An 18,272-nucleotide genomic window follows, 5' to 3' on the forward strand; every position below is an offset into this window, starting at 1 on the left:
GTGAGGGCCACCCCGATACTCTGGCTCATATCAAGGTCCACACACTCCACTAGTCACACATAAAGGAAGTCCCTGACCTTCAGACGGGCTGAGTGAGTGAGTGACAGAGTCCCTATTCCAACTACGAGAGATGAGTCTGAGGAGCGGTGTGTGTGTGTTGGTCGTGGTGAGTAAGTGTGTAGAATGTGCATAGAGACAGTATAAAAATTAAATAGGAGGGTCAATGCAGATAGTCTATGTAGTCATTTTATTAGTTATATAGCAGTCTTATGGCTTGGGGATAGAAGCTGTTTAGGAGCTTGTTGGTGTCAGACTTGACGCTCCGGTACCGCTTGCCGTGCGGAAGCAGAGAGAACAGTCTAAAGCTAACAACATGCTTCGTGATCAAGTAATGTACATTACTGATATGCTAACATTTACCTTTCCAAAACAAATATAAATGTACAGTAATGTTATTGAACAATGTCACTCATGTTATAATATAGGCTACACAGCTAGGAAACGTTAGCTAGAAAGCTAGCTAGCTAAATAAAATAGAGTGAATAAAAAGTGCCACAGATGTCTCAAGTTGAAGGAGCGTGCAATTGGCATGCTAACTTCAGGAAACGGCTGTGCAAAGTTGCTTGATATTGGCAATAACTGGAACACACTGTCGTACACGTTGATCCAGAGCATCCCAAACATGCTCAACGGGTGACATGTCTGGTGAGTATGGCCATGGGAAAACTGGGCAATTTTCAGCTTCCAGGAACTGTGTACAGATCCTTGAAACATGGAGCCGTGCATTATGCTGAAACATGTGCTTCAGGTGTTGGCAGCGGATGAATGGCACGACATTGGGCCCCAAAGAAGAGAAGTGGGACAACATTCCACAGACCACAATCAAGTCTGATCAACTCTATGTGAAGAAGACATGTCGTGCTGCATGAGGCAAATGGTGGTCAGACCAGATACAGATTTTTTTTTAAATGTTAAGGTACCTGTGACCAACAGATTCCCGGTCATGTGAAAAAAAATGTAATTGACTGATTTCCTTATATGAAGTGTAACTCAGTAAAATCTTTGAAATTGTTACATTTATATTTTTGTTCAGTATAATTTCTGAATACTTAAGTAAAACGTGCTGGCTGTAGCTGAATGCTGATGTTTAGCTGAACAATAACTATTTGGAGCTCTTAGGCTGACACTAGGTACCATATTAAAAGATACCTTAGAACAAACCAGGCTTCATTTGATCTATATCATGGAAGTCACTGAGGTAAAAGCAATTGAAACAATTTCAGATGTAACTGGCTGTTACTACAATATCAGGTAAAACCTAAAGAAAAATAAGTGAAACGTCTATACGTTTCAAAAACATTGCTATGCTATAACAATTTGTCCGGTACGAGTTTTGTGTCAAGGAGATAGTTGTGTTTACAGTGCCCTGCACTACCTCCGGAGGTATCGGTCCAGACATGATACGTTCACATTGCAGTACGTGTAGCCAATGGTCTTTTTGCCAAAGTGGAGTCTAGTCGAGAGAGAACCAGGAAGAGCAGACTCATTTTCTTTATCAATCTCTTTTCCCCACTCCTCCTCTCCTCTCCTCTCCCTCCATCCATGCATCCATCCCATGATACAATCTCCCACTTCCTGTGACACATCTCTGTAGCCACAGCCCACCTCTTGCTCCCAGCAATTCCTAATAAGGGTTGACTCAGCCTGACTAGTGAACACACACACACAAACGCACACCCTTTCAAGTTTACACACTGATGTGCTCACTGTTGACCCAAATGCTTGTTAGGTAAGGTAGGTGAAGAAAGAAGTTAATAGATGGAAAAATAAAATAAAGATGTCCCTGGCTGGGGACATAATGGTATGAGGAAAGAGAGACATGGATTGTGGTCAGTAAGCACAGAAACAGAGGTGCCAGCTGAACTTATCCAGCAAGTATGCCAATATTCTATTTCAAAAGGTTTTCTCACACTTGTTTTCAGTGAATGTGACCCACCCAGGTATAGAGTGGTGAGGGCTGCTGCTAACTGGGAAGGTACAGAGAAAAGGACTGGGAAACAAATGCATTTTTAATATGAGAGAAAGCATAGGCTCAGGAGGACAGAGTGAGGAGTGAATTATTGATACATCTACAGATATTGAGACTACATGTGTGTGCATACGTCGACAGAGTCCGAGAGGTTGGCAGGATGCTACATGGACACACGTTTTTCACACGTTAGCTTCTGAATGAACCATGAAAAATACATGCCATAAACAACCTGTTCCTGTGACAGTGTCCAAAAAAACACATATAATGCTGTCCGCGAAAGTTAGCTAAGAGTCTAGACTAGTAGTTTAGCTAAGTGTTAACTAGCTGACTAGTTCATTTAACCTGTAAGAGTGGACTGTGAGAGTCAATAGGTCACTGGCTGAACCTTAAAATAACTCAACCAGGCAATGGTCATTTTCAGTCTTAATCTGAGGAATTTTCACATACCCTTGAAACATTAGCTGTGGCTACTGCACATGTTAAAATCATAACCAAGTGCTCTTGCATGCAAAGGTTAGGAAAATATCCTGTCTGTCAAGATGACAAATTATAGGCTCCTAGCAACCTAACTGATAACATTATGATAATAACATTAAGATAAGTTTATGGCCTGAATACAGACAGACAACGCCTACAGGAGAACCAATAAACCAAACTCAAAGGCCAAGTTTAGCTGAGAATTAAAATAAAAAGACAGAAACTCCAAGTTAGCCAACACTGACATTTGGAGCTGGAATGGGAGCCTATAGTTTCTCAGTCAGTGAGGGGTTAACAGGAAACTGCAGCGCACGACTGGGGCACACGCTCTAAGAAATGTCTGTATAAGGCTTTGCTCAGAGCTTGTACTGACAAGTACAGTCAGGTCCAGTGGCTCTCTCCCTCTGTTTACCAGGCCATCCCACCATGCTTCTCCACACTCCTTATTTCTTCCTCCCCCTCTCTGTCTCCACATCTGGCCCCCATCGTCCCTCTTAATCCCTCAATCCTCTTCTTCATCACTGCGTTCATACTTAGGCTACCAGTTAAATCAGTCTACGTTTTTTTGGGCTCAAGCCCCCTCCGCTAAACAATTTCCCTCCACTTGTTCCACTTTGGCCTTCTATCTCTCTGTTAATCTGGCAGAAGATGTTGGACACTTATACACTACATGACCAAAAGTATGTGGACACTCGAACATCTCATTCTAAAATCATGGTCATTAATATGGAGTTGGTCCTCCCTTTGCTGCTACAACAGCCTCCACTCAGCCTCCACTTGTCAAATGCGCCAAATAAAACAGGTGTAGACCTTGCCGTGAAATGCTTACTTACAAGCCCTTAACCAACAATGGAGTCAAGAAAATATTTACTAAATAAACAATAAGGAGGCTATATATTGCGCATGGTGATCTTAGGCTTGTGTGAGGCTGCTCAGCCATGGAAACCCATTTTACGAAGCTCCCGAAGAAACAGTTATTGTGCTGACATTGCTTCCAGAGGCAGAACTCAGTACTGACTGTTGCAACTAGAGGTCGACCGATTATGATTTTTCAATGGCGATACCGATTATTGGAGGGCCAAAAAAAGCCGATACCGATTAAATCGGCCAATTTATTTATTTATAATAATGACAATTACAACAATACTGAATGAACACTTATTTTAACTTAATTTAATACATCAATAAAATTAATTTAGCCTCAAATAAATAATGAAACATGTTCCATTTGGTTTAAATAATGCAAAAACAAAGTGTTGGAGAAGAAAGTAAAAGTGCAATATGTGCCATGTTAAAAAGCTAACGTTTAAGTTTCTTGCTCAGAACATGAGAACCTATGAAAGCTGGTGGTTCCTTTTAACATGAGTCTTCAATATTCCCAGGTAAGAAGTTTTAGGTTGTAGTTATTTTGGAATTATAGGACTATTTCTCTCTATTCCATTTGTATTTCATATACCTTTGACTATTGGATGTTCTTATAGGCACTTTAGTATTGCCAGTGTAACAGTATAGCTTCTGTCCCTCTCCTCGCCTCGAACCAGGAACACATTGACAACAGCCACCCTCGAAGCATCGTTACCTATCGCTCCACAAAAGCCGCTACTTCAAGGTCTCAGAGCGAGTAATGTCACCGATTGAAACGCTATTAGTGCGCAACCCACTAACTAGCTAGCCATTTCACATCGCTTACACCAGCCTAATCGCGGGAGTTGATAGGCTTGAAGGCATAAACAGCCCAATGCTTGAAGCACGCGAAGAGCTGCTGGCAAACGCACGAAAGTGTGTTTAAATGAATGCTTACGAGCCTGCTGCTGCCTACCACCGCTCAGTCAGACTGCTCTATCAAATATCAAATCATTGACTTAATTATAACATAATAACACACAGAAATACAAGCCTTATGTCATTAATATGGTCAAATCCATAAACTATCATTCCGAAAACAAAACGTTTATTCTTTCAGTGAAATACGGAACCGTTACGTATTTTATCTAACGGGTGGCATCCATAAGTCTAAATATTGCTGTTACATTGAACAACCTTCAATGTTATGTCATAATTATGTACAATTCTGGCAAATGAACTACGGTCTTTGTTTGGAAAAAATTGACTTCACACAGTTCGCAACGAGCCAGGTGGCCCAAACTGCTGCATATACCCTGACTGCTTGCACGGAACGCAAGAGAAGTGACACAATTTCCCTAGTTAAAATAAATTCCTGTTAGCAGGTAATATTAACTAAATATGCAGATGTAAAAATATATATTTGTGTATTGATTTTAAAGAAAGGTATTGATGTTTATGGTTAGGTACATTGGTGCAACGACAGTGCTTTTTTCGCGAATGTCCTTGTTAAATCATCACCCGTTTGTCGAAGTAGGCTGTGATTCAATGAGAAATTAACAGGCACCGCATCGATTAGATACAATGCAGGACAAGCTAGATAAACTAGTAATATCAACCACGTGTAGTTAAGATTCATTGTTTTTTTACAAGATAAGTTTAATGCTAGCTGGCAATTTACCTTGGCTTCTTGCTGCACTCGCGTAACAGGTAGTCAGCCTGCCATGCAGGCTCCTCGTGGAGTGCAATGTAGTCGGCCACAATCGTGTCCAAAAATGCAGATTACCGGTTGTTATGAAAGCTTGAAATCGGCCCTAATTAAATCGGCCATTACGATTAATCGGTCGACCTCTAGTTGCAACCAAGGCCAGATGGTTTTTACACGCTACGCGTTTCAGCACTCTGCGGTCCCGTTTTGTGAGCTTGTGTGGACTACCACTTCTCGGCTGAGCCGTTGTTGCTCCTAGACGTTTCCATTTCACAATAACAGCACATACAGTAGACCGGGGCAGCTCTTGCAGGGCAAAAATTGACAAACTGACTTGTTGGAAAGGTGGCATTCTATGACAGTACCATGTTGAAAGTCACTGAGCTCTTCAGTAAGGCCATTCTACTGCCAATGTTTGTCTATGGAGATTGCATGGCTGTGTACCTGACTTTATACACCTGTTAGCAACGGGTGTGGCTGAAATAGCTGAATCCACTAATTTGAAGGGGTGTCCACATACACTATCTATACAAAAGTATGTTATGTGCTTGCCATGTCCTGCCATTGTGCCTTGTGGTCATTCATGCCAGACAAACTGTCCAGTGTAGCACATCACATCAACAGATCAATACAAAAATCGGTATTGCGCTATACAAATCAATAACTGTGCTCTACTCCAAAAGCATTTTATGTTTCCAAAGATAAGAGTTTGAGTCGTAAATCATCAGTCATATTGAACATGACTAAAGGGAATGAATAAAAGGCATCACAGTTCAGTTTATTCAGATCTCAGGAGGACTTCGCCCCTATTGGAAATGCGAACAAATGTTATTTCACTCATAGGTCCTCTTCCCTCTCAGCCCACTTTAAAACATCTACTTTGAAGTGAGAGCTAAAACAATGAAAAGTAAAGCAACGCTAACTCCCCCTCTCAGCCTTGATAAAAATATAGACCACAGTTCCATGTTGTGGATGATGATGCAGATACCGATATCACACATTCTTAAAAGCAGAGTAGAAATAACCTGGTCCTGTCTCTCTAGGATACAGCGCACAACCTGGGACTCTCTCTAGCACCACCAGGTGAGTACACACACACAAACGACAGGGGCATAGGTGACCAACCGTGTGACCTCTTATCCAGTTTATGTACAAAAACATAAAAACAATTGCATTAGTTTTGAGGCAAAAATTGAAGTTACCAGTGTCATCTGACAGTATTGTCCTCAATGAACTTTCCCTCCAGCCAAGTACAGGGCTGTCAGTGACATCACAGACTCAGTGATACCTCTGGCCCAAGTGACACTGACACACAGTGGGACACAGACAGTAACTTCACTGAATAACAAGTAGTGTTAATCTCTCACATACAAAAACACAGAGCATCCTCTTCAGCGTACAGTCAAAGTAATTTAATGCTGTCCAAATAAACAGTTGTAAAGATGGATTGCATACCTCAGCCCCTTGAAGTACAGGTATTTATAAGAGGCTAACCATATGGAGCGACTGGCTGACTACTGAAGCCCCAGACTAAAGATTGAGGAGGACCAGGGCCCCTGTGGTAATCCTTGGCCTACTGCTGATAACTTTCCTAACTCTATCCTTCTCTCCGTCTCCCTCCCTTCCGCGTGCCTGCTCCCTCACACAGGTCCTAGCATGCTGCGACACAGACTTTAGGATACTGCCTTTAGTCTCTCCCCCGTCAGCCACACACGCTGGTCATCTTTTTTTCCCTGTCTCTCTCTCAGAAGGTGTCGGACTCTCTTATGCACCAACTCTCTCACTTTCTCTTTCTCAGTCAAGTTCAAACCACTCAGCATTCTTTGCATCAGCATTCTTTGTGTGCTGACTCATCGGTGCCTGAGTTTCTCTGGAATAGGTCTCTCCAACGTTGCGGAAACGTTCCCTGGCTGTCTGGGCCAGGCCTCTGACCACTTGAAAGAGGCCGAGGAGCAAAAGCAGCATTCCAGCTCCTGAAGCGCTGTGGGGAAGGGGGGGGGGGGGGGGGGGGGGAATTGTGACTGGCACTCACTATGCCCTTATTTGGACCATCGAATCATCGCTCTCCTCTCTGTGTTCGCTTAATTCCTTTTACATGTCGAAGCGTATCCGCCCTGACAAGCTAAGGAGGCAGAGGAGGAGGCAAACCCCCTCGGGGAAGATCCCCCTCATTAGGGGGTGAGAGATGAAGAGAAACTCCCCACCCTCTCCCTATCTGTTGTCCAGACATGTAACTATGTCCACATCTCCAGAGAATATGCTATGGGTATGAAACTGTGCCCACCGTGCACAAAAAAGAGGGAGCGAGGAAGGATAATCTATATTGAGTTGATAACTCACTGTTATGGAGGTCTGTGAGTGCTGCATGCCTCTGGCTTGACACTTAGCATTAGCTATACATTTCACTGAACAAAAATATAACATTTAAAGTGTTTCATGACCTGAAATAAAAGATCCCTGAAATGTTCCATACGCACAAAAAGCTTCTCAAATATTGTGGAAGTCCCTGTCAGTGAGAATTTCTCCTTTGCCGAGATAATCCATCCACCTGACAGGTGTGGTAAATCAATAAGCTGATTAAACAGCATGGTAATTACACAGGTGCACCTTGTGCTGGGGACAATAAAACAGCACTCCAAATGTCCCGTTTTGTCAAACAACACAATGCGAGAGATGTCTCAAGTTGAGGGAGTGTGCCATTGGCATGCTGACTGCAGGAATGTCCACCAAAGCTGTTGCCAGAGATTTTAATGTTCATTTCTCTACCATAAGCCGACTCCCAACATCATTTTAGAGAATTTGGCAGTACATCCAGCCCAAGACCTCCACATACGGCATCGTCACCTGATGGATCGTCTGAGACCGGCCACCTGGACAGCTGAAGAATCGGAGGAGTATTCCTGTCTGTAATAAAGCCCTTTTGCTGGTAAAAAATATATATTTCAGATTGGCTGGGCTTGGCTCCCCAGTGGGTGTGCCTGGCCCGCAAGTGGGGTGGCAGGTAGTCGCGGTTAGAGCGTTGGGACTAGTAGCCGAAAGGTTGCAAGATCGACTCCCCGAGCTGACAAGGTAAAAATGTGTCGTTCTGCCCCTGAACAGGCAGTTAACCCACTGTTCCTAGGCCGTCATTGAAAATAAGAATTTGTTCTTAACCGACTTGCCTAGTTAAATAAAGATAAAATAAAAATTTAAAAAGTGGGTAGGACTGGCCCGCAAGTGGGCCACTACACGCTCCCAGGCCCACCCATGGCTGCGCCCCTGCCCATTCATGTGAAATACATAGATTAGGGCCTAAAATGTTTTTCAATTGACTGATTTCCTTTTATGAACTGTAACTCAGTAAAATCTTTGAAATTGTTGCATTCATATTTTTGCTCAGTAGAGATGCTGAGTAGTAGTAGTGGAAATGCCTTTATCACGATCCTCAAAACAGGTCAACGTTGGTCAAGACACAGGAAGTCTCATTTTCATCTTTGGTACACAATCAAATCATGTATCTATCAAATGTTGCTGTCCTACTCTTTGATGGTATGCACAGTGTCTTCAAAACGGTTCAACTTGCCTCGTGGTCACTAAAGTTCATGCATGAACATGCTTATAACTTGAAAATGAAGCAATGGATCGAGGATCAGTAAGTCTACCTTTTGAATGAGGTGGTCATTTCTACAGTTACAGCCCATTGAGACGATACCTTTTCAATGGGTAGTGAATTCATGCATCCAAATTACTAAAACCTAGAATTATTCAACATAGATATTATCAGACAGAGAGACCCAACTGGGAGCTCTGAAGAGGCAACCAGTCCCGCGATATCACAAAAGCTGATAGTTTCGGTAAACAAGATTAGTCGCTACGCTAATCATTCACAAAAATGTCACCCATGCAGGAAATAGTTTTTGATGCCCAATCTATTTAACCCACAGTGGCATCGCTTGAGCCTCAATATACATTTTCCAACCAAAACATAGCTTTTATCCAGTCAATGCACTCTCAGCATCCTCATGTATGGCTGTAGGGGAAAGTCAGTAGACATGACAGAGAGAGTGCGATGGCTGTCACTATAAAACCGTTCTCCACAGATGCCCATTATGCCACATTATGGAGTGGCACTCTTCTGAACCTACTCTGTGTGTGTGTGTGTGCCCATTAGCAATCAGATTCAGAACAACAGTGAATCACTAGACATTAATATTTGCCTAGGGAGGAAGAGAGAGTTATGAATGGAGAGAAAGAGAAGAGGAGGAAGGAGAAATGGCAGCCGTTGCTGACCATGCATTAAATCATTACAGCATGGCTACTGCAACAAGACCCAGCCTGTCTCAGCCTTGGCCAGCAACCACTTTTAGAGTATCCAACATAGAGATCCTATTAAATGACTATTCTAGGTCCTAATTCTATGGTATCCAATGCCTAGTGGTTAGTCGCTCACCTACAGCTCCACAGTGACGGTGCAATTTGTACCCTGTGTAGCTATGCTGATGCCCTGGGCTTGTTGGGACGAAGCCAACCAAGGCCTGGAGCTGCCCAGGGAACCAGAAGGAGAATATGATGACCGTTGTTCCAGAGACAACAGTGGCTCTGTGAAAGCACAGTTTCCTCCTGACCTACAGCATCTATATGGATCAGCTGCAGCACTACATGGGATATAAAAGGAGAAACTGGGAGCGTTGGGAATGAGGGATATGGGTGTGTGGAAAGATACTAGCTAGGGTGGAAGGAAGGAACTTAAATGGTAAATATGGGAGTGTCAGGCTGAATCCCAAATCACCCCTTACCCTCGACCCTCCATTTGCTCATTCACGCGCGCCTCCACTATATGCACAAGTGTCCCAAATCTGAGTAGTGGCTAATTAGACCCGCCGTTAGCCACTAGGACAGAGCCAGCAAGGCTGCAGGCTCCAGAGCTAAGTGCTATCCCAACACACTGCGATATGTTTGGCGTTGAGAGGTGTACCTAATTATATGACTCGTGCGTTTGATTCACCGTCAGTATACCATGCTATAGGAGGGTGTAGAGGATTCTTTTGTCAGTGGCAATGAACAAAGCCCTATTGTTGCTTCCGGTTTACCATGCCCTACCCACCATTCTACAGACGCCTAGACTGTATACGTTTGAGTAACACCTCTGAACAAGGAGGGGGGATATTGTAATCTAGATGCTTAGTAATAGAACCCACAACAACCACCAAGGAAACTGGATTTGGCACTATTGAGACAATAGAAGGTTTTGTACATTGTGCACTGCTTCTAATCCCAAGGCAGGCCCCCACATAAAGGCCTATTTATTTGCCCTAGAACAAGGAGCACCGATGGGGGTAAATTGTTATGGGGCAGTGGTGATCAGGTGTTGACATAAAAGGCCAGCAGCGTTAAATGGAAAAGCTTGTGATAATGCATGGCACAGATTGCACGGCCACAGCGACATTCAGTGTTAATGTATAAATGATGCGCAAACAATTTTTGGGTGAATACTAATCACACACATCTCATTGTGGTGAGGGAGAATCCCAATGATTTTTGTACAGGGAACCCACCTGAATGTACTTCCATGAACAAAGGAATTATGGAAATAGTTTACATTAAAATCACCATACTGACATACACCAAATGATTAGTGATGACAAATACACAACAACGTTGTGCCATAAAATTCTTAACTACATGATTAAGGCAATGAATGTTACTAATGACTGTCAAACGGAGACAAAGTTAGACAAACACCTAAACATCAGGCATAATAGCTCCTGACTCTTCAACCAGGGGTGACAGGGTCAAAATATCACTGATGATGGTAGAGGGGGACGGGAGGGTAGCAAGTGGAATACCCTCCCTGTGAGTCTGCACTAGCCACCGGCTTCCAGTCAGGCCTCTCCATAGCCCTTCCAGTCAGGCCTCTCCATAGCCCTTCCAGTCAGGCCTCTCCATAGCCCTTCCAGTCAGGCCTCTCCATAGCCCTTCCAGTCAGGCCTCTCCATAGCCTTTCCAGTCAGGCCTCTCCATAGCCTTTCCAGTCAGGCCTCTCCATAGCCTTTCCAGTCAGGCCTCTCCATAGCCCTTCCAGTCAGGCCTCTCCATAGCCCTTCCAGTCAGGCCTCTCCATAGCCCTTCCAGTCAGGCCTCTCCATAGCCCTTCCAGTCAGGCCTCTCCATAGCCCTTCCAGTCAGGCCTCTCCATAGCCCTTCCAGTCAGGCCTCTCCAAAGCCCTTCCAGTCAGGCCTCTCCATAGCTCTTCCAGTCAGGCCTCCATAGCTCTTCCAGTCAGGCCTCCATAGCTCTTCCAGTCAGGCCTCCATAGCTCATTTCAATACAGTCAGGCCTAAATAGCTCATTTCAATACAGTCAAGCCTCCATAGCCCTTCCAGTCAGGCCTCCATAGCCCTTCCAGTCAGGCCTCCATAGCCCTTCCAGTCAGGCCTCCATAGCCCTTCCAGTCAGGCCTCCATAGCCCTTCCAGTCAGGCCTCCATAGCTCTTCCAGTCAGGCCTCCATAGCTCATTTCAATACAGTCAGGCAGACAAAGAATGATGTGAGAGAAATAAAAGGAGACTGTAGGTGAGTCAGAAATCGGTGTTCTTGCTTTTAAGTAGATCAATACTACATGTGCTCAGCATGGAGAGTGAAAGGGGAACATTTTAAAAACTGATGAGAGCAGCCTTTTATTACTCTAAACACACAAGGCGCCAGGTAGCCTAGAGGTTAAGAGAGTTGGGCCAGTAATCGAGCAAGACATTTAACCCTAATTGCTCCTGTAAGTCGCTCTGGAGAAGAGTGACTAAAATGTTGAAGAAAAAAATACGTTTTTTTTGCTCAGTGTGGAGAGAATGAAAGCATACAGTATATATTTTACCTTTATTTAACTAGGCAAGTCAGCTAAGAACAAACTATTACTTTCACTAACAGCTGGTTAACTGCCTTCAGGGGCAGACTGACAGATTTTTACCTTGTCAGCTCGGGGATTTGATCTTGCAACCTTTCGGTTACTAGTCCAACGCTCTAACCACCTGCCAGCCCAGTGTAGTATATCCTGTTGCCTAGTCACTTAAAGCCAACACTGCCTTTGGCCGCCTTTCCTTCTAGTTCTCTGCTGCCAATGACTGGAACAAATTGCAACAAAAAAAAAAATCACTGAAGCTGGAGTCATATCTCTCTCTCTAACTTTAAGCATCAGCTGTCAGAGCAGCTTACCGATAACTGTACCTGTAAATATCACACCCAACTACCTCATCCCCATATTGTTACTTATCCTCTTTCTATTTTGCACCCCAGTATCTCTACTTGCACATCATCTGCACAGCTATCACTCCGGTGTTAATGTTAAATTGTAATTATTTTGCCTCTATGGCCTATTTATTGCCTTACCTCCCTACATTTGCACACACTGTACATAGATGTTTCTATTGTGTTATTGACTGTACGTTTGTTTATGTGTAACTCTGTTGTTTTTGTCGCACTTCTTTGCTTTATCTTGGCCAGGTCGTAGTTGTACATGAGAACTTGTTCTCAACTGGCCTACTTGGTTTAATAAAGGTGAAATAAATAAACCCCTGCCTATTGATATTGTCTATTCTTCTTTAACTCTGCATCATTGGGAAAGAGCTTGTACCTTACATGACCAAAGGTATGTGGACACCTGCTCACTGAACATCACATTCCAAAATCATGGCCATTAATATGGAGTTCGTCCTCCCCTTGCATGCAACAAGAGCCTCCACTCTATTGGGAAGGCTTTCCACTAGATGTTGGAACATTGCTGCGGGGACTTGCTTCCATTCAGCCACAAGAGCATTAGTGAGTGTCTCGTAGTCTGCGTTCCAATACATCCCAAAGGAGTTCGATGGGGTTGAGGTCAGGACTCTGTGCAGGCCAATCAAGTTCTTCCACACAGATCTCGACAAACCATTTCTGTGTGGACCTCACTTTGTGCACAGGGACATTGTCATGCTGAAAGTTGGGAGCACAGAATCATCTAGAATGTCAGTGTATGCTGAGAGTTAAGATGATTTCCCTTCACTGGAACTAAGGGGCCTAGCCCGAACCATGAAAAACAGCCCCATTATTCCTCATCCACCAAACTTTACAGTTGCCACTATGCTTTGGGGCAGGTAGCGTTCTCCTGGCATCGGCTCAGCGTTCAAGACCATAATGCCCTCGAAGCTCATCACTAAACTAAGGACCCTTGGATTTAACACCTCCCTCTGCAACTGGATCCTGGACTTCCTGACGGGCCGCTCCCAGGTGGTAAGGGTAGGTAACAACACATCCGCCATACTGATCCTTAACACAGGGGCCCCTCAGGGGTACGTGCTCAGTCCCCTCCTGTACACCCTGTTCACTCATGACTGCAAGGCCAGGCACGACTCCAACACAATCAAGTTTGCCAACGACACAACAGTGGTAGGCCTGATTACCGACAACAATGAGACAGCCTATAGGGAGGAGGTCAGAGACCTGGTCATGTGGTGCCAGGACAACAACCTCTCCCTCAATGTGATCAAGACAAAGGAGACGATTGTGGACTACAGGAAAAGGAGGACCGAGCACGCCCCCATCCTCATCAACGGGGCTGTAGTGGAACAGGTTGAGAGCTTCAAATTCCTTGGTGTCCACGTCACCAACAAAACTAACATGGTCCAAACACACTAAGACAGTCGTGAAGAGGGCACAACAAAGTATTTTCCCCCTCAGGAGACTGAAAATATTTGGCATAGGTCCTCAGATCGGCAAAAGGTTCTACATCTGCACCATCAAGAGCATCCTGACTGGTTGCATCACTGCCTGGTATGGCAACTACTCGGCTTCGGACAGCAAGGCACTACAGAGGGTAGTGCATACGGCCCAGTACTACACTGGGGCCAAGCTTCCTGCCATCCAGGACCTATATACTCGGCGGTGTCAGAGGAAGGCCCAAAAAATTAAAAGACTCCAGCCACCCTAGTCATAGACTGTTCTCTCTGCTACTGCATGGCAAGCGGTAAAGGTGCACCAATTCGAGGTCCAAAAGGCTTCTTAACAGCTTCTACCCCCAAGCAATAAGACTCCTCAACAGCTAATCAAAGGACTACCCAGAACCCTCTTTTACACTGCTGCTGCTCTCTGTTTATAATCTTTGCATAGTCACTAACTCTACCTACATGTACATATTACCTCAACTGACCCAAGCACATGTTTCCACTGAGTCCAATGGTGGCTAGCTTTACACCACTCCAGCTGACATTTTGCATTGTACACGGTGATCTGAGGCTTGTGAGCAGCTGCTCAGCCATGGAAACCTATTTTATGCAGCTCCCGACAAACAGTTCTTCAAGAGGCAGTTTGGAACTTGGTAGTGAGTGTTGCAACCGAGGACAGACAATTTTTACACGTTATGCGCTTCAGCACTCTGCGATCCCGTTCTGTGAGCTTGTGTGGACTACCACTTCTCGGTTGAGCCGTTGTTGCTCCTAGATGTTTCCATTTCACAATAACAGCACTTACAGTTGACCGGGGCATCTTTAGCAGGGCAGAAATTAACAAACTGACTTGTTGGAAAGGTAGCATCCTATGACGGTGCCACGTTGAACATCACTGAGCTCTTCAGTAAGGCCATTCTACTGCCAATGTTTGTCTCTGGAGATTGCATGGCTGTGTGCTCAATCTTATACACCTGTCAGCAACGGTTGTGGCTGAAATAGCCAAATCCACTAATTTGAAGACGTGTCCATATACTTTTTTTATATATGGTGTAAGTAACCGTGTTGAGCTTAACTCAAATGGAAGGCAGTCAATTCAGGAAGTGATTTGAATTTAAAATTCTGAAATGTTTAAACTTCTGAAATAAAAAGTTTGACTTCTCAAGAAACTGAAAAGTACATTGAAAACTAATTCCCTTTTTTTTTTAAATTGTTGAATTGTAATTTCTGTTTACTTTCAAAATTGACTGTCTTCAATTCAAATTGACTCCAACCATGGTAAGTAAGCATTTCACCATAACGTCTACCTACACCTGTTGTATTTGGCACATGTGACATAAAATTTGATTTGGTTTCAACACAGCGCATGGAATGACTTGTTAGATCAAATGTGGCATGTTTCACAACCACCTTACACTTGAAGGGTGTCCTGTGTAGGTCTACTGTATGCTAGCCCAGCCCAAGGGGGAGTCAGTTAGTACCAGACACCTGGAGCGAGTCACAGCAGGCGTCACTTTGATAACAATGAATCCTCCAGCTGCCATTAATGAAGACTAATTTATTTCCTGTGTGTCAGTGTGCATACAGTCAGAGAGAAACATGGAGGAAACTGGCCAGAAAGGCTCAGCTGATTATGTTTATAGGGAGAATGTATGCAAAGCCAGGGTGGACAGAGAACATGTAACAAACTGCCTTGGATGTATTGACTGAGGTTTCTATGTATTAGATTTGGGTCAGCTCAGGATCTAGGGCTAGGCCTACCTATATTGGGAGAAACCATGGAACATTTAACCAGTTGGTTGCATTTCTGTGTCAACATTCAAATACGGTAGATTATGCTGGAGGACAATGAACTGGATGTGACCGACAACATTACATTATGTAAGCAAGGTAAATGACATGACCTCTTTAGGTGGGGCCGGAGCCCATGAATTTAGTAGGCTTAGAGGTCAGTGTTGGTTTTAACAAAGTAAACCGAAGTGATCAGCAACAGGTTAAAAACAATAAGGCCTTACTTGCCCAACTAGATTTTACAAAAGCAGTGAGTGATTCAAGATTGGTTAAAGATAAAGAACTTGTTGCACAGGTTATGGAAACACTGCAAATATACATTGTGGATAGAGTAAGAGTATACAAATGTACATGTGCCCAGGTCATATGCGAGGGGCCTTTGTGTTTGAATAAAAAAATATTTAAAAATTAAACATTCCAGAAAAGCCTAACCAGTGTCTGCTTCAAAGCATGTAATTGCCAACTGCACAAGCTTCAACAGGATGTGGAATGTGTAGACTAGAGTGTTCCATGCTCGGTGCAATTTGGTTCCGTGTACAACCCTGGTTGGCCAACTACCAGAGGGAAAAAAAATAGAGACCTTGCATGGATACGTGGTGTTATACCGCAAGCCAGCTGACCAGACAGCTCCATGCCTAGCTTACACAGAGTGCTCAACCACAGGGCACCATTACAGATAGCAGCGTCCCATTTCCCAAATAGGCCACAATAAATCTTGATTCCATGATAAACCTAAATCACTATGGGACACAAATTGCCATTCAAGTAAAGTACAAATGACCCGCTCTAATGCCCTCTGGGCCTAATGTACTGGAATTAGGCCACTAAACAATATGTTCAACTATGACAGAGCAACAGGCTACTACTGTATGACAAGAGGACAGAGTCATATACATTTTTGACTGACACCAGACAGACACCGCGCTCTAGCTTGCACTTATCTGGGCTATCTGGGCTCAACTGGGCTACAAAGTGAAACATTGTATTAGGTATTCTACATTGAAACAAGTTGGTCTAGTCTGGCGGTCACTTTAATAATGACATGTCTATCTTGAGTCCAAACTAGACTACCGAAACAGTTCGAGATCTATCGGTGTTACATGATAAATCATGTGATAGACTCCAAACAAAAACTCGCACCGTCCATGCGCGAGCACTACAAGCGCACAAAACTGTTGTATTGTAGTTCCAAAACAAAATAAACACAATGAACAGACCGATCCGATTTGACCCGCTTTACCTCATTGTTAGGCGAGAAGAGAGATCCACTCCGATGCAGTTTTTTCGGCTTCAGATCTGAGCCCGGGTTCAAAAGCAAAACAATTAAATAAAAAACGACGATATCGGCGAGATACACATGGATCTACCCGCAAAGGGGTAGCCTACGATCCACAAGCAAGATAAAGATAAGCACACCTCGACGATTTCCTGGTTTCGGAGAGGGGTTGAAAGGCTGGATACAGTAGTGGAGCGCGCTTGTCAACTCCAATCAGGATCCGAGACTCATCTCTCCTTTCTAAACAGGCTACCATAAACCGTGCCAGGACAAACTAAAGTCTCTTTCTTATTTTTCTCAAAGTGGGAACTCCTCTTGATCGGTAATGCTGTGAACCTTCGTCCTGGTCTACGTAATTGCGTTGGTGTTTAACTCGAAGTAGGTTTTCATTCCATGTTCACCGGCCCCTCCTCTCTGTAGTTAGAAAATAGGTCCTTGCTATCTGGGATCAGTGGTACGTCCCAATGAAGTGGACATTTTAAAACGGCTTTTGGGAGTGATGTCCATGTCCCAAGGATGCCGGATTGCACTAACCTTTGAAAAAAATCCACACCACGCCATTCCCTAGTGGTTGAAAGGCATAACTCTAATTCGGATATTCAAGGTTGATAGAAAGTTGGGAACAAACTGTATTTATCATTATTTAAGCAACATAGGCCTGTTGGACTGAACAAGACTGCCCTATAATCAACGTTGTGCACATAACGTGAATAGTGGTGAGACAACAAATAGTTTAAGAAACTAGTTGTAGACTGTATGTAGGCAAAAACAAATATGTATATTGCCACATAGGTGCAGTGAACTGTGTAGGTCAGGCATAGTAGTGCTGTGCCCCTGGAGCAAATTATGGTTATGTGGCTTGCTCAAGGGCACATTGACAAATTTTTCACCCTGCCAGCTCAGGTATTCAAACTGGCAACATTTTGTTTACTGGCTCTAACCGCTAGGCTACCTGCCACCACCACAGGCCTTCTAACTTCATACACAATGAAGGAGGAAGATAATGGGAAAGAATATAGCGAATTATACAGTGCTGTCACCACCATGATATCTTGCACTGCATTCCTAAAACTTCTTGAGCAATACTGTAGCATTTTTCTCCTTATGGGGGAGAGGGAACTGGAGCAGAAGAGGAAGGACTGCATTATGTCTCAATGGCATGTGTAAACATCTGAAGCACTGGTAGGCCTGAACACACACGGCAGCTGTCTACAGAGCAACTGTCAGCCTGTCACACAATTTGAGCTCCCTCCATTCAATCTGCTGTCTGCTGGCCACTACTGAAACTGCACCCAAAAATAGAGTACACATTTTCAAGAAATTATATAAACTCATGTTAATTATATAATCACATTTTCCCCATCCAAGCATGTCATTTTGTGGGAAACTGGTGAGAAAATGAAAATGTGTGTGTCAAAGACGGTCCCTCTACTCCCAGAAAGTGGTTCACCTAGAAGTTGGGGCGGCAGGGTAGC

The 18,272-nt window shown here is 43.9% G+C and overlaps 1 protein-coding gene across 8 annotated transcripts in view; it reads right to left on the reverse strand.

Moving 5' to 3' along the window:
• vaspb (vasodilator stimulated phosphoprotein b) overlaps nucleotides 1–17,041 on the reverse strand; it is a 31,825-nt gene extending 14,784 nt beyond the window's left edge. For 4 of the 8 annotated variants that reach the window (XM_021582798.3, XM_021582795.3, XM_090218727.1 and 1 more), the window contains exon 1: nucleotides 16,762–17,041. In XM_021582798.3, the coding sequence (XP_021438473.1) occupies nucleotides 16,762–16,766 (5 nt within the window). In that variant the 5' untranslated portion in view covers nucleotides 16,767–17,041. Of the gene's footprint in view, nucleotides 1–6,515; nucleotides 6,876–16,761 lie in introns of those variants that run through there. The other 4 variants (XM_090218728.1, XM_090218726.1, XM_090218729.1 and 1 more) reach the window with 3 other exon arrangements.
• Nucleotides 17,042–18,272: the final 1,231 nt, after the last annotated feature.

Source organism: Oncorhynchus mykiss, chromosome 24, assembly GCF_057628025.1.
Source record: "Oncorhynchus mykiss isolate SJ-2025 chromosome 24, ASM5762802v1, whole genome shotgun sequence".
Taxonomy (NCBI): domain Eukaryota; kingdom Metazoa; phylum Chordata; class Actinopteri; order Salmoniformes; family Salmonidae; genus Oncorhynchus; species Oncorhynchus mykiss.